This window comes from Phaethon lepturus, unplaced genomic scaffold (assembly GCF_000687285.1).
Source record: "Phaethon lepturus isolate BGI_N335 unplaced genomic scaffold, ASM68728v1 scaffold20985, whole genome shotgun sequence".
In the NCBI taxonomy this organism is placed as follows: Eukaryota; Metazoa; Chordata; class Aves; order Phaethontiformes; family Phaethontidae; genus Phaethon; species Phaethon lepturus.
Window position 1 is genome coordinate 320 of NW_010540427.1, and position 15,013 is coordinate 15,332.

Consider the following 15,013-nt stretch of genomic DNA (forward strand, 5'->3'; position numbering starts at 1 on the left):
TTTCAATAAGCGAAACTCACAAAACGATCTCAAGCATCCCAGTGGCTACCATTGGGTAAGGTGCAGGAGACTTTCAGACACACTCGCAGCTCAAAAGCTAACCGACACCAGGCCTGATGTGACATGGGATAGTATAGTCCTGTTATTTAGCAGTAGTCTGAGCGTGCTGATGCACGTCAGTTATGCTTGCTTTCTGGCCGGCAAAAATATGCCTGTATCCGTACAGTGGTGGTCCCAGGTCAAGAGGCTACGCAGTGCCACTCTGCAAGGAGCAATCTCATTGTTCCTCTCCTGCCCCACCGGCCAGGAGACAGGACATCTAGCCTTGGGCATACCTTGCTCAGTAACGTCTCCTGAATTAGGCCCGATCCATGACCTGCTGTCCATGCTCAATCTGAGTCCTCCAAAGATAACATAGCTCTTGTCAGACTCGGCTCCTGGTATCTCAGATACTTGTTTCAATTCCTGCTTACACACTAAGTTCATTAAGCTAGCCTTTCCCTGTCCTCTTGTATTTGTAAGCCACCTCTGCTTGGATCAAGGTGAATCTTGTACTTCTACGAACTGCCCTTGCGGTTTTGTGGAATACAGCTAGGAGTTCATAGACCATTGCAGCTACTGAAAAAAAAAAAAGGATGGGGAGAGGGCATAAAATTGTTTCTTACCTTAGTAGGCAATTATGACATTCAAGAAATAAATATCTGAAAGGTTCGTAGTAGATGTGTGTTTCTCATGTAGTGCCACTACTTTTTTCATTGTGATATTTGCACAAACATGAAAATTTGAGATAGTAGAACATCAGGTTGCTTCAGCTGCCTTCACTGCAGTTCCATTCGCACCAGCTATAGCGAACAGGAACTTGAGGGGAAGGTAGACTTTCTCCATTACAGATTAAGTCTTGATTCACTGCCAAATGTGAAATTGCAAGAATATATGGAGTGCCAACACTATGTGAACATGTATTCCAAGAAGTACCATGGCCTCTAAATTGACCCCTATTTATCATAGTGTGGTAAGTTACAACTGGCGAACTGTTAATTGTAAAAGGAGATATATTTATTATACAGTTTTGGGTAATCCATAGGTGAATGTATGCAAAGTGTTCTTCATCAGTGCTCAGGTCACAATGTACCAAATTCATTTTCAGTTTGAATGCTACAGAATTGTTCCTAGTAAAAGCCAACTTCAGTTACTAGAACTTATTTCTGCTTTCTACCTAGACTGTACCAGATAAGATGATATTTGGAATCACCTATTTAAATATCTCTATTAGCTTGTGATAGTGGAATTGCTCCAAGTAAACAGTGAAACTTAACTTGGGAAAGTTCTTACAGCAAGCCAATAGTAACTTAATATTTTCTTTCAGGCTATATTCCACTTCAGAATTGGACTTCTTGTAGCACAAAATAAAACACATAATAACAATATCTGGCCTCAAAGTTGTCATGTTAGATTTTTAAAACTCATTTTGAAAAAAAAAGAAGTGGAAATCTTAATCTGAGCAAGACGACTTGCTCAATTTGAAACCAACACCAAAAAAGCCACAGCTAGACTGAAGAGCAAACAACTTGAGGCCTGATTTATAGTTTAAAAGCAGTTTGCTGTGGTACCAAAGGCTTCACTACCAATTCCAGAAAGTTAGAAGCTCTGCTTTGCTTTCTCTCACTTTACTCAACGTGCATACATTAATTTCAAGGGACTAAATCTAGAAACCACTGAGCAATATTAGCTAGAGTCAAAAAACACAGTGTCCTGTTTGTAGGGTGTTAAGGACAAGTGGTAGCTGGACTATCTAAGAACAGAACATTGATCTCCCTGGGCAAAAAGCAACAGTACAACTTTCTGCATGGGCATTTCTGGAAGTCTTGCTCTGTGCCATGTTTAAGATACCTGGACCTCCATTTCTGATATCCTGCAGAGAAAGCCAGTATGGCATCCTACCTACCTCATTCCTTTAGTCTTCATGAGGTATTTGCACTAACAGGCTAGAGTGAAATAGTGTCTTTTGTTGCTCAAAACCAGATCTCTCAGCTCAAGGATACCGTTGACACTTTCTTCAGTCAGTTTCTTGAAACTAGTTGATTGGTAGTGATAATTCTTGCAGGAAGAAGAAGGGATAAAACTGGACCCAAAGATGAAATATGAAAAAAATTTGATTGAAGCTAGGGACTGGAGGGAGTTGAGCTTCATTCAAAGCATGATAAAAATCAGCTGATGCGTTAGACTTTTTCTTCTAGCAGCTCTTAGCTGTAGTCAAGGAATAGTAACGGAGATTTTCTCTGTTTTGAGCAGCAGATAGTACAGGTGCAAAACTTGTTTCACTTGCACATGAAGTTACATCCACTTTAGTTTGACATTTTATGATAGTCTAAGCTGCATCCCCAGTATGGCTTTTCATTGGAGACCTTTCAAGCAGAGCAATGTGTTTTCTTGCTAAATGTCATGTGACCAATGCATTATTTCAGTTTTGATCCAGTTTGGTGATTTTTGTTCATGGGCAATGCTGTCTTGTAATAACAGTCAGCATTGAAAAGCCTGATAGGCCACAAGTTTGACTGGTTGACCTCAGGTTCTGTAATTCAGGGCAGTATCTCATATACACTGCCTCTAGTACAGTAGCATGTACAATATTTTACCTCTTCCAATAAAGGCAGAACTGTGCTAAATATAGCTATGAGTGCAAAGGCATGAGTCACTACAATTACCTTAAGAACAATTACATTGATTGTTGGACTGTTTTCTTTCCTGTTGTGTCTCAAGAACTTTGTTTTTAATAGGAAAACATATTTGATCGATCCAGGATGGCCCCAAAGACTCCCATTAAGAATGAACCAGTTGATTTATCAAAGCAAAAAGGCTGCACTCCAGAAAGAAATCCAATTACACCTGTTAAGCTCGTTGACAGACCTCAGCCTGATCCCTGGACCCCCACTGCTAACCTGAAGATGCTTGTTAGTGCTGCTAGCCCTGACATGAGGGACAGGGAAAAGAAGAAAGAGCTCTTCAGACCTATAGAAAACAGTGAGCAGAGTGACACACCTGATTCATTACAGGTGAGACTCAGAACATGATTAACTTATGTTCAGTTAGGACTCAGACCTTCCTTAAGTTGTGCCTCTGTTTTCTTGCAACTGGTCCTTTGCTCCCTATGAAAAACTGCAGGATTGTAAAACATGTCCAAGGACAGTTGCTATGCAACATTGGCTGAGCAGTAGGACTGTCAAAGACTAAAAGTAACTGTCTTACTAGCAACTGACCTGAGACCTCTCAAGAGCCTGAATATTACTTAAAAGGACAGTGAAGGAAGTAGAGCTTAATGTGTCATTTTACCCAACATAAGTACTTCTGGCACTATGTTCTGAACTGCATTAGAAAGAAGATTGCCAGATCATTTTAAATAGACAGGCAGCATTTTCAAAAGCAATTCGACAACAGTGAGGGCATATTTTTCAACATACTTTTGAAATCTTGCACCTTGTCCACAACAGGCCCACAGAGTGGTCAGTTAAAATCTTTCTCCCACTTTCCATCTCAGCCCCCAAACTAGTAGTCAGATGGCATGGTCAAGTGTTCAGAAGATTTTTACTTGTCAAGACTCGGGTAATGTGGGCTGATCCCTGTCTTACTTTAGGAAGTCCATCCATTGAGATGATTATATCAGGTTGTAATAAGCATCATTACAGTTTTCTTCCTTCAGCCTTTTTTGTTGTTCCAACCACTGCTCTCCTTTTCCTGGATTATTTCTTGTAGAATACCCTTCTTTGGTGATTTCAGTGACAGGAAGATAGTTCTGAGGTCCTCCTACTGAGAAGCATCATTTCATAGGTATAGATCACTTTACAAGTGTAGATTTTGCAGCCTCTACAGTGACAGTCTGGAGAATTGTCCAGTTTAGTTAGTCATAAAGAAACAAACAGTTCTCCAAAGACAATTGCTGGCATAGCTTCCAGTAAGTAAAAGATAGTCGATGTTAAAGGTTGTTTTTTTACTACTCCAAGCCTGCTAAGATCATATAGCATTTTGGGGGTGGCTACTATAAAAAGTTCTAATATTTTCTAGTTAATAAAGCTTATACTTAATAATTTTCTCCACGCAGCAAGTTAACTTACAAAATATCTAAAAGTGTTACTGTAAGAATACTGTTATTTCCATACCATATAAAACTCAAAGAATTCAATCACAGCAACAGCCTGCCACAAGGTCACTTAGTCACAACTAGCAAAGGACAATTAAGACCTCATAAGCAAGGAAATGTGGGTTGCAACAGCTGCCACTAATCGCAGCATTTCTTTGCCAGAGGGTGAGATAATTTTTTTTTCCTTTTTTTGACACAGAAGCAAAACCCCAAAGTTACCAGTGCAGAAAAATCCTCTATCATTCTCATTTTGTAATAAATAAACATACGTCTTCATACATTCTTGCCATCACGGTTTTGTTGGGGTTTTTTTCACCTTGTAGGGACAGAAAGACCATATTCAGGCCATCCTACAGAGATCACTTAAACTCAGCCAAGTTGTTAGCTTAAGGTTCAGAGACGAGGTGGTGCTTTTTATAGTCTCTTAGCATCATGACCCCTCCCCAACACCCGGTTTCTTAAGGTTGTAGAGGCATGGTAAAGGGCAATAAAATCTCTTGAAAGAGGTTTTGCAGGAACTCTTTGATGGCTTGTACGTCATCTGGTTCATTAGATCCAGAGGTGTTTTAGGGAATATTCCTCCTCTCAAAAAGAAATATTTCTTCCAAACAGGATTTTAGCATCTGCTAGTCTTGGGTGTTTGGTCTTACTGTTTTCTTTCCTATGCATAACTATTATTTTATAATCTTGCAGATAGGAATTTTTCTGTAGACATCTTGTGTGATAAATTAAAAAGAGTTTGCAAGCAAAAGTGTGTCACTCAAGTGCTCTGTGCTTGCAAGGAATCGGTGTTTTTTTCCTTATTAGAAAGTCCGAGCATAAGTATTGCTAACTTCTGAAATATGAACCTCGCTTGCCTATGCCTTGCTTCTAAAGCTCTGCACTAAAGGGTTAATGTTTATTTTTTAACAGTATGATATGGTAGACGACAGCACGATTGATGAATTTGAAAAGCAGAGGCCCAGCAGAAAACAGAAAAGCTTAGGACTTTTGTGCCAAAAGTTTCTAGCTCGCTATCCAAGTTACCCATTGTCAACAGAAAAAACTACTATTTCTTTGGATGAAGTGGCTTCAGTTCTTGGTATGTATACCTGCAAAAATGGGGTAACTGGTCACCTGGGGAAGTCCAGCAGGAGGGCCTTCAAAAGATCATCCTTCTTACAGAGTACATTCAAGGTCTGCCTTTCCCTGGGTCTGGATGGTCTTCTAATCATACTAACCAACAGTTGAAAATGCCTATCATTCCTAAGTGTCTTTACTGCTTGATAACACTACCATTTTGAAATCTGCTTTCTGACAGTACTTTTTACTAGACAGCTCTATCCTCCAGCTGTTTACCAACTCTGTTGCTTTCCTAAATTTTCAATTTGCTGAACACTGAAGGAGTTATGAGTTACAAACTCTCTGAAGGAGGACTTGTAAACAGCAGATTTTGTCAAAATGGAACATTTGGGGAAACAATGGCAAACTAGTAGGTGTACGAAATCACTGGTTTACTGCCTGACTTCAGTAACATGCCTTACATTATACCTTTCAAGATGTCATGGTTCATCAAGGTTATCTTAGCTTTAAATATCGTCTTCTGAGGGGAAGTTACCAGGAGACCTGCAGGAGTAGAATGAGAAAATGTATTGAAGTGGAGAGAAGGTATCTAGTAGCCTATTTGCTGGGTCTGCTGTTAGGTTTGGTCTTAGTTAAAAGATTAATGAAATATCTGAAAGAAGTAATAAAATTCAGGAGAGAGGACTCAGCCAGGTTACACCAATAACAAAAAGATACAGGTCCTTGGAGAGGTTGTCTCTTAGCTAGGAAGGGCTTTACAAAATTGGACTTTAAATAAATATTTTATCTACATTTAGGACTCAGGTATTTAACAGAAAAGAGCTAGCAAAAATGAAATGAGTCTGTTATGGGAAGAAAGGGAACGGAAGAATGATGTCCTGTGTGACTCTGCTAAGAAACTACTAGAAATGCTCATTTATTTGCCTTGGTAATGGGAAATGGAAATAGGAGAGAATTCAGATGAAGTAATTAATTAAATAAATTACTTTTTAAATGAATTGGTCTTTGAGATTTTGCAGTTACTCCTTTCTGTGTTTGCATGAGATGCTCGTACTCCAACCTTGTACAGCTGAACATGAGTAGTGCTTTGCTCTGTGTTGGGAGTGGAATTACCTTGCTTTCCTAAATACTAGAAACTTGGTTTTAAAACTTACTGCTGGGGATTTTACCTCCCAGAAGGGGGTGTGTTTGTTCTTCTCCCTTTGGTTTTCACTTCCTTGCTTGCCTATATCCACTTTCTTCAGGGACCACAAAATTATTCACCGCTGCTGTTGCTTCTCCCTGTGTAACAAATGATGGTTGCAATACAGCTTTTGCTATAAATGTACATTGCTTTGTTTGCTGAAGACCTATGGAAAGACCACAAAGGGGGCTATGCTGCTGGTGCATGACAGACACCAGGATATGTGTAGCACTCTTGTTTTTCTGGAGTATGTTTCACTCCAGATCTCCACACACTTGGAAATACTCATGAGTTGTTTATTTTAATAACCCATTTGAGGCTGGTAAGTGTTATCCATATTCTCCAGATGGGTAAACAGATGTATCAAGGCCTTGCCTTCCACTGGGAAGTCTTTCAAAACCTTTCCCCTTGGCTAGCACTTGTTCTGCTCAGCTGATGTTAACCGTTACGGGATTTCTGGTGAAGAGGCTGCCACCAGCATATAGTGCACTGTGTTATATGTGACAGCCATGCTTCAAACAGCGCTCGACATGAGTACTCGGGATAGTGAGCAGAGCCACCTGCCTGTTTATATTCAGTCCCCAACCTTGCTCACGTCAGTCAGGATGAACCCAAGTTGGACATATTTCAGAGATTTCCCATTGCTGCAGACCCAGCCAGCACCGAGGACTTCTTTCTGCTGCATTTGGAAACAGTGGGCCTCATTCTCCACTGGTTTGCAATTTGTGAAGCCTTCAACGCTCCTTTGCTTGGTATGTGCTTAGCAAGTAATTGTGCCATTGGAAATGCAAGTGGAGGACCACACCCCCACTGCATCCCGAAGGAGTGGGCTTTTATATCTCCCCTCTGTCAGTGCTAGGCTCAGACCCTTTCCTGCCCTCTGTTACACACATGCCTGTGTACAGGTCTGTGTCTGAGCTCTGAAGCTCTCTGACAAGAAGGGCCAAAGTGCTCTGAAAACCTCAGGGCAGTCTGGATAGGTCTGAGTGAGTGGGATGGGGCAGACTGCAATAAGTTCTTCTAAACACAGTGTAGATTCTTCAAGCTGAAGCCATGCCTCAGCCGGCAGTTAACAAAGGGCTTAATACTATGGGGCTGGCCATACATAAGTCAGCTCTTAAGTGTGCAAATTTGGATGGATCTAATGTAATGTGTCCAGGTGAACAGTGAAAAAATGTGTTGTGAACACTCAGTATTAAGAGAACAGCCTGTCCTCTGTTCTGCTTCTGCTGAAGAGCATATTAAAGTTAGATGAGCACCTATGTCTTTTTTATTTCCCCCCCCCCTCTTAAAACAGGAGTTGAGCGGAGACGTATTTATGATATAGTGAACGTCCTGGAGTCATTACACTTGGTTAGCCGTGTGGCCAAGAACCAGTACTGTTGGCATGGCCGGCACAACCTAAGTCAGACTCTGAAAACACTTCAGGAAGCAGGAGAGCTGCAGTATGGAGAGCTAATGACCTTCTTCCAGCACAAGGAGCAGGACTTGGAGTACAAATTTGGAGAACGGAAAAAGGAAACTATTCCAGATTCTCAAGACAGATCATTACTGGACTTTTCAGAACCAGATTGCACCTCTGGTAAGATAACTCATGTGTGTGATGTGATACACAGACACAAGTCTCTTTCTCCAGTTTATTATGTGACTTTTTCCCTTGCTTTGCTTTTAAATTAAATAATAAAAAAATACTCTGCAAAATTGTGCCAAATTCACTGCAAAGGTGACAATTCTTCCTTTTATCCATTTTATCCATTCTTTTAGCATGGGTCTCAGGATGTATTTTCCCTCTATCCTCCAGACTGGCAGAAACGTCTGCCAAAGATTCTGGTTCTTTCCCCACCTGTACCTGACAGTAAATGCTTTATCCAAGCAGAAGGTGCCATCTTCCATTTGTCCACTGTTGCATGCTGCCCATATAATACCTAGTGTTTAAGTTACAAAGTCTGTTGGAGTCACAAGATAACAGTGCCGCAAAACTGTGTAACGTAACATAGAATCAGCTCTGGAATCTGCCTTTAAAAGCTATTTCTGCAAGCTTTAATTTGTATTGCCTTTGGAAGAGAGACTTCTGTCTGCATTGCTCAGTTACTTGCTGCCTTTCAAATGATTTCTGCTTCCCAACAAAGAAATACTTTACCCCTTTTGCGTGTGAGAAACCTGCTTGCTGGTTTTCTGGCTGTGATGGATGACGTATGCTAAGAGGCTTGGGTATTATTTGTAACACAGCATCTGCAAACAGCAGAAAGGACAAGTCGTTGCGGATTATGAGCCAAAAGTTTGTCATGCTGTTCCTTGTCTCCAAGACCAAGATAGTCACTCTGGACATTGCAGCAAAGATACTGATAGAAGAAACCCAGGATACAGTGGACCACAGCAAATTTAAAAGTAAGCTGGCTGTTGAGACATGAATCAATCATTCAGTGAGTAAAGAAAACAGGGGTATGTTTGGACTGACACCAGTAGGTAACGGCAAGAGCAGGTCAGGAATCTTTTGCTGAAATATGGTTTGTGTTTTTTTTAATTGCAGGTGCCAGTTTGTGAAAACAGAGCTTGGGGTGGGGAGGAGCCAATTTGACAATCATCTCCAAGTTTTAGTTTCAGAATGAAGAAAAATCTTTTTTGTTTGTTTGTTTGAATTTTTTTGCATACTTTAGCCCTGTTTCCTGTACCATTCTGAATGACATTTCAGAACTTAGTGAAATGAAACATGTTTAATTTATTAGAACCCATTTTCTTCTCTACAGAAATGTGTTACTTCTCCTTTTCACCCCAGAAATCTTTCACAGCTGTATGACACAGCTTGCTTTTCAGTTAGTGGGGTTTAGTACTGAGATACCTTGGACAACATGGAAAAAGCCAGCATTAGTAAATAATTCTTTTAAAATAAAGACTTACTTTAGTTCTTTAAAGTACTTTTAAAATAAAGTACTTGCACTTCAGTCTTAAAATTCTACACCAAATACTGGGAGGGTTGTGAGGAGTTTAGCTGTACAACCTGTGGGTATCATATTCAACTCAAACATGTTATTTATTGGAGTCACAGAGATTTTTCTAAGAGTGTTACATTTTTAAGATGATAAATACTTGCCCTCTTGTGATCAGCTGTGCACTTATGTGCCTCTTGCCCCAAAGTGCTTGTCTTTACCCCATGTGGAGGTAGCTGCCTTTTCTGGGCAAGCTGGTGATGTAATCACTCCCTAATTGTTTCCATCAAAATGAGGTATGTGAGCTTAAACCTGAGCAGTTAAGATATGAAGAAGCAGTGACATGCAGGTGGGAGCTGGCATGGCAGGCTTCATAGGAGGTGGCTAAGTCCATCCCAATTTGATTTTGCCCACCTCATCTATGAAAGCTGTGGTGATATTCTGGAATGAAATTGCCATGTAAATATGTACTGTATGCATTGTAAATGTGACCGTCTTGACTATTTCTGCCCTTTCTTGTTAGCAAAGGTACGAAGACTATATGATATTGCCAATGTTCTCACCAGCCTAGGCTTGATCAAGAAAGTTCATGTCACAGAGGAACGAGGACGCAAACCAGCCTTCAAGTGGATTGGGCCTGTGGAATTCCCTGGAAAGACCGGTAACTTGTGTAGCTCCCATGTCTTTTCTTTTTGTTTTGACAATCCCTTCCCAAGTGGTAAAAGGTTGTTTTCCATGTGTAAAGAATGGCTCAGCATTCGTTGTCCACCATTGATTATTAACTGCTGGCCAGCTCAACATTCGCGCTGTTAGACTTTACGCTCAAGGTGGGAACTGTGTTGAAGTTGAAGGATGTTGTGTCTTGCTGGTATTTTCATACCCACTTACTTAGCTGTATGAATATCTGTATGAACTGTAGAGCAATGGCAGGTAATGCCTACATCTCCAAATCTGGGTCCACAGCTTTTCTGGGTTGCAAAATCTCAGTAATTCTGTCATAACTAGACAGTGAATGATTATCTTTGTAAGGGGGCTTACCAAGGTAGAGCAGGGCTGTTTCTTGCACATGTCCCCTTGTACAAACTGTTTGTCTGCAAAGAAGGAGGCAGTGGGCCAGAGCATCTCTGTAAGCTGCAGATTCTTGGCTAGAAGCCAGAGCAAAGGAAAGCCCTTTGCTCATGTATTTGGGTCAGGCCAGTACTAGGACCAAGCAAAAGTGAAGGATAGTGTTAATGTCATCTTAGTACCCTTTCTCCTCCTGGGTGTGCACACTAGAATGTAGCTGCTGGTGCAGCTGCCATGGAATGTAAAGGAGAGAAGCCCTTATCTTGTCTATCGGTGCTTACCGAGCCTAGGTCTGCTTCAGTGTTGTCAGGTTTGGGATGGTATAGAGGCTACCTCTTCTCTTACGGACAAGTTCAGTAACTTGACAGAAGACTAAATGATAAGCTGCATTCCCTGTAGGACTGTTGTACAAAATTATGTTCCTACAGGTGAGCCAAGAGGGCATAGCCCAACATCTGATCCTCTTCCCGGGACACAGAGAGGAACCTGTGCCCCGATTCAGATCTGTGCTACTGGAAAGCAAAGGTTTACACGTCACGCTTCATTTAACTGCGCACAGCCGTGTGAAGTGACCAGAAGGAAGGTCAGTTCTGAGCCCAACAGCCCACATCAAGAGAGGCAAGGTAACTACTAATGAAGCATGTTCTTTTGCATCCCGCTGGATCTGCCCAAATGTGGGCCCACCAATTTAAGGCACTTGATTGGGTGAATCAGCCTAATGAAATATGTGAATTACCTTTGGGAAGTGCCTATATTTCTACCATCCATGTGATGAGACTTCTATTTTGGGCCTTCCAATCAAATGCCTAAAGTGAGATGAGGTGAATATGGGCCATACTGCCTTGAATCTGGAGTTTGTTTTCTGGTGAATGTTTCTGTTCTCCACTAACTGCAACTATACTACATTTCCTTCTGTTAAAATTTGGTATAGACAAAGAAAGACTCTTTAGCCACAAAAGCTTGCTTTATTTTATGGTTCCTAATATAATGGAATTTACTGTAACAATCTAACAGATAGCTGTTAAAAAAGATAAAGCAATTACAGGGCTTCTCACAGTTCGCTCTTGGAGGAAATGATGATGTTGACCACCTCTCTGGTGGGACTGAAAGTTCTGAGTGTCTTGCAGGTTCTGGCTCTAGGTGATTAGTGGATGTTATAAAAATGTGCCAGAATAGAAAAATTATACCAATTATTTTATATGTCCAGTATGAAAATATGCTTGGTAAACCTACCTGTTATTAACTGAATGCTCCTTTGTTCTTTCAGCCTGTATTGTGAATTCAGATGAATATTGCTCCAAAATGATAAATCTAGCAGCTGTCTGCAGGCAGAAAATAGAGGAGGATACTAGGTAGGTCTTAACTCCTGTCCGGTTTCAGCTTTGTAATAGTCATGTTTAGTTCAAGGCTAGATTCCATTGATGGGACTGAGATAGAAAATTGCGAGAGAGTCTCATTATTACTATTCTGATGCTGACAGATCTCAGTGTGGCTTGCTTTTTTTTTTTTCATGCCAATTTTATACCCACCTACTTGTATCCCTGTTGTCCTTTAGCTTCAGTAGTTCTTCATCTCATGAGTGTTTATATAGGTCAACCCTGCCTCCCTTGGCCTGTGGTCTAGGTAGGCTGAGCAAATAATGATTCTGTGGAAGAGCCTCTTTGTCATATCAGTGCATCTCTACACCTATCCTAATTTGAATTCATTTGTGAATGATTGACTCTAGTCAAGTGCAAGCAAAAGCATTATTGTTCTGCCAAAAACCTGATAAGTCTGCTTTTGTGAGATTAGAAATAATAAAAAGTGACCCTCCTTGTAAACTGTAAAAGTAGTGGGTTGGGAGGGGGGATTTTTCCACATTCATGTCCAGCAATATACCTGTTTGCTTTTAAGGATAAAATAGAGGTTTAATTTTGGACTAAATATTTTTCCTCTTTTCATTACTTTTTTTTTTAGGAATAAAGCTTGTGCCGCAGAAACGATATTAAATTCAGTAAGGAGCGCAAGCGTAACCTCACCTCTCTCCCTTCTCCCGGTTACTGGTGACTCCGATTTTTGTGTTAACCCTTTGCCTCAGCCAGTTTTCCCTGTGGTTCAGGCAGATGTGCCAAGGCTCTCGCTGCCAAATGGGGTCAGCAGCCAAGCTCTACATCCTTCCACGCCAGCAGCCTCCAAAACAGAAAATGGAAAACCTGCTCTGCTCCCCAACCAACCCTTCCTGTGCTTTCCATCTTCATCCCTTTTTATGTTGTGTGGCAGTCTTCAGGAAAATAACTTGAGGGAGAACATGCCCACCACAGGAGACACAGGAAACAGGAGTGCAGAAGCTCAGGCCGCTGTACCTCCAGCTGCCTGCCAGAAACGCAGCTCCCACAAGTATGCATCGCCCTCCACACCTGTAGATGATGAAGAGCCAGCTGCTAAAAAGCAAACCATGGAACAGAGTGATGTGCCCCTCTCACTTGTAGTACCCAAGGTAAAGAATTGAATTTCATTATCACTTAGGCTTCCTGTTAGCAAGGAAAGACTTTTGCTCAAGACTGTTTTCAGAAGTGAAAATTCACTGCACCACTCTTGCGATAGATACAGATGCTGCCTCCCACATGTTAAAACTGTAAGGATGCTGTGCCAGGCAAGCATTAACTGGGAGACGTTTTGACACTACCAGGGGTGAATGGACCGTGATTGCTTTGCATAGTGAAGTGATGGTCAGCTGTTCTTTGCAATCAGTGTCTTGATCATTGTCTTCATCAAAAGAGTCTGCCAAATGGGAAGAAATCAGTATTACTATTACTCTTCATCTTCCCCTGTTAGCTTGGGCTTTTCCAGACAGCAGTAGCATTGCTTACTCCACTGAGCTACCGCAAATGTGATTTGTATTTCCCCCCTACTCTCCAGCCTGAGTTCCTCTCTCTCACGCTCAGTGTTGCCCATTAGCAGGCTGATGAGAGAAGAGATGATGGGGAAGGTGAAGTGCATCTATCTCACAGTTCTCTTAAGTACTGAAAATGGGGGTCAAGCTCAAGGTCATATCAATGTTTGAATATAAGCCATTTGCTTATCCATAAAGAGAAATGGATCCCCAAGTTTTTATCTAGTGTCTCCAAGTACTGAAAGTGAACTACAGCACAGGGCTTAGGCATCACTAATATTGCTCTTCAAACCCTCAAACAAAATTTTTAAGTTGGTGACATGCTAATGAGTTTTGTGCTGCCCCTTTGCATAGGTGCACGTTTTACTCTGTAACTGAGGAAAGTGGATGAGAGACATTGTACTGTGTTATTTCAATTTGGACTCGTCATTTCCTCTTTTGTTTTTGTTTAGAAGCCTTTTGAGTCACCCAAGGCAGAATCTACCCCAGGAAGTGGCTGTACATCTGCTGTACATCTAGAAAATTTTCATCTTGACCTCACAAGTCCCGTTGCTCCACAGGCTGCAGACGAGGAGTCTACTAAGCCTTTAGATTCTCAGGAGCAAGAAAAACGGTCTCAGAATAAAGACCCTGGTGAACCCTCTCTAGGAAAAAACCACATCTGTAAAGAAAATGGCAATCAACCTTTCCTACCACAGTACCTTTATGTTCAGCCTACTGCTGGTAAGGACAATCATGAGATCTAGAAGCACTCTAAAAAACCCTCAAACTTCTGCATCTGTTCACTGAGCTGATAAAATAGAGACCTACAGATAGGTGAATAAGTCTGTATTTGGCACAAAAACTATCAGCAGTTTTCTGTAGTATTTTAATAGCTCTAAACTCTCTCAACTCCAAATGACCTGTTGCTTCTCTGAAAATATGGGCATTTTTTTGAGGTACCTAAACTTTAATAGAGATTAATAATGTGGGGTTTGTATACTTGAATTATGTGCAGCAAAAGAGACACCTATCCAGTATTCAGAACTTGGGGGAGCTGGAAGCCTAGGTTTGGCAGTAAGGCAGCCAGAATAATGCAACAGCATTCCCCTCAGTGATGAATTTAGTCATCTATAAACTTTGTACTGTTTTGTCATGTGCATCATCAGGATAATCCCACAAAAACTGAGGCACTGGGAGTGTAGCCAGGCCTGCTCGTAGGACACAATAGGGATGGGGAGGAAGTAGCTAAAAGTGCCACAGGAGGATTTTGTGTCCACCATTTTTCATGCCTGTGTTTTTGTGGAGTAGAGAAGTGTTTTGTAGGAACGTGTGGCAGGTTTCCATGAGTACTACTTTAGTATTTTATTCACTTGTGGCACAGAGTGGAGTCTATGGGATTTCACTTATAGGATGGAGATGCTCAGTTTGAAAATGTTGAGCCAGGTGTTTTGGAAGGTCAGACAAAATGGGAAACGGAGCAGCTTCTGTTTTAAAACAGTATTTCAGCTGTTCTCAGGAAAATGAGTGTCTTTGAGGTATGTCTTTGTGGGTGTTTTCCATTTGTTGATCTTTGGGGTTTTTTGGCTCATTAAAAGCAGTGTGTATGTTTTCATATAGCAGAGGATGTAATTCCTGTTACTGAAAAAAAGTTTAGCCAAGATATTGCTCGTAACTGAAGTTAGAAGCACAAAACAGCAAGGTGTGTGGTTTGTACTTAGCATGAACAAAGTAAATGGATGTAGATATAGTGAACAGGCAGTAGCGGGGGAGGTGGAAGCAGGTAGGGA

General features: G+C 41.2%; 1 protein-coding gene across 1 annotated transcript in view; it reads left to right on the top strand.

The window, feature by feature from the left end:
• Positions 1-2,801: 2,801 nt before the first annotated feature.
• Positions 2,802-15,013, top strand: part of E2F7 (E2F transcription factor 7) — a 14,415-nt gene continuing 2,203 nt past the window's right edge. Inside the window, exons 1-9 of the mRNA XM_010287438.1 lie at positions 2,802-3,053; positions 5,048-5,216; positions 7,678-7,962; positions 8,610-8,768; positions 9,831-9,968; positions 10,801-10,995; positions 11,640-11,724; positions 12,329-12,848; positions 13,697-13,967. Coding sequence (XP_010285740.1) covers positions 2,802-3,053; positions 5,048-5,216; positions 7,678-7,962; positions 8,610-8,768; positions 9,831-9,968; positions 10,801-10,995; positions 11,640-11,724; positions 12,329-12,848; positions 13,697-13,967 — 2,074 coding nt within the window. The remainder of the gene's footprint in view (positions 3,054-5,047; positions 5,217-7,677; positions 7,963-8,609; positions 8,769-9,830; positions 9,969-10,800; positions 10,996-11,639; positions 11,725-12,328; positions 12,849-13,696; positions 13,968-15,013) is intronic.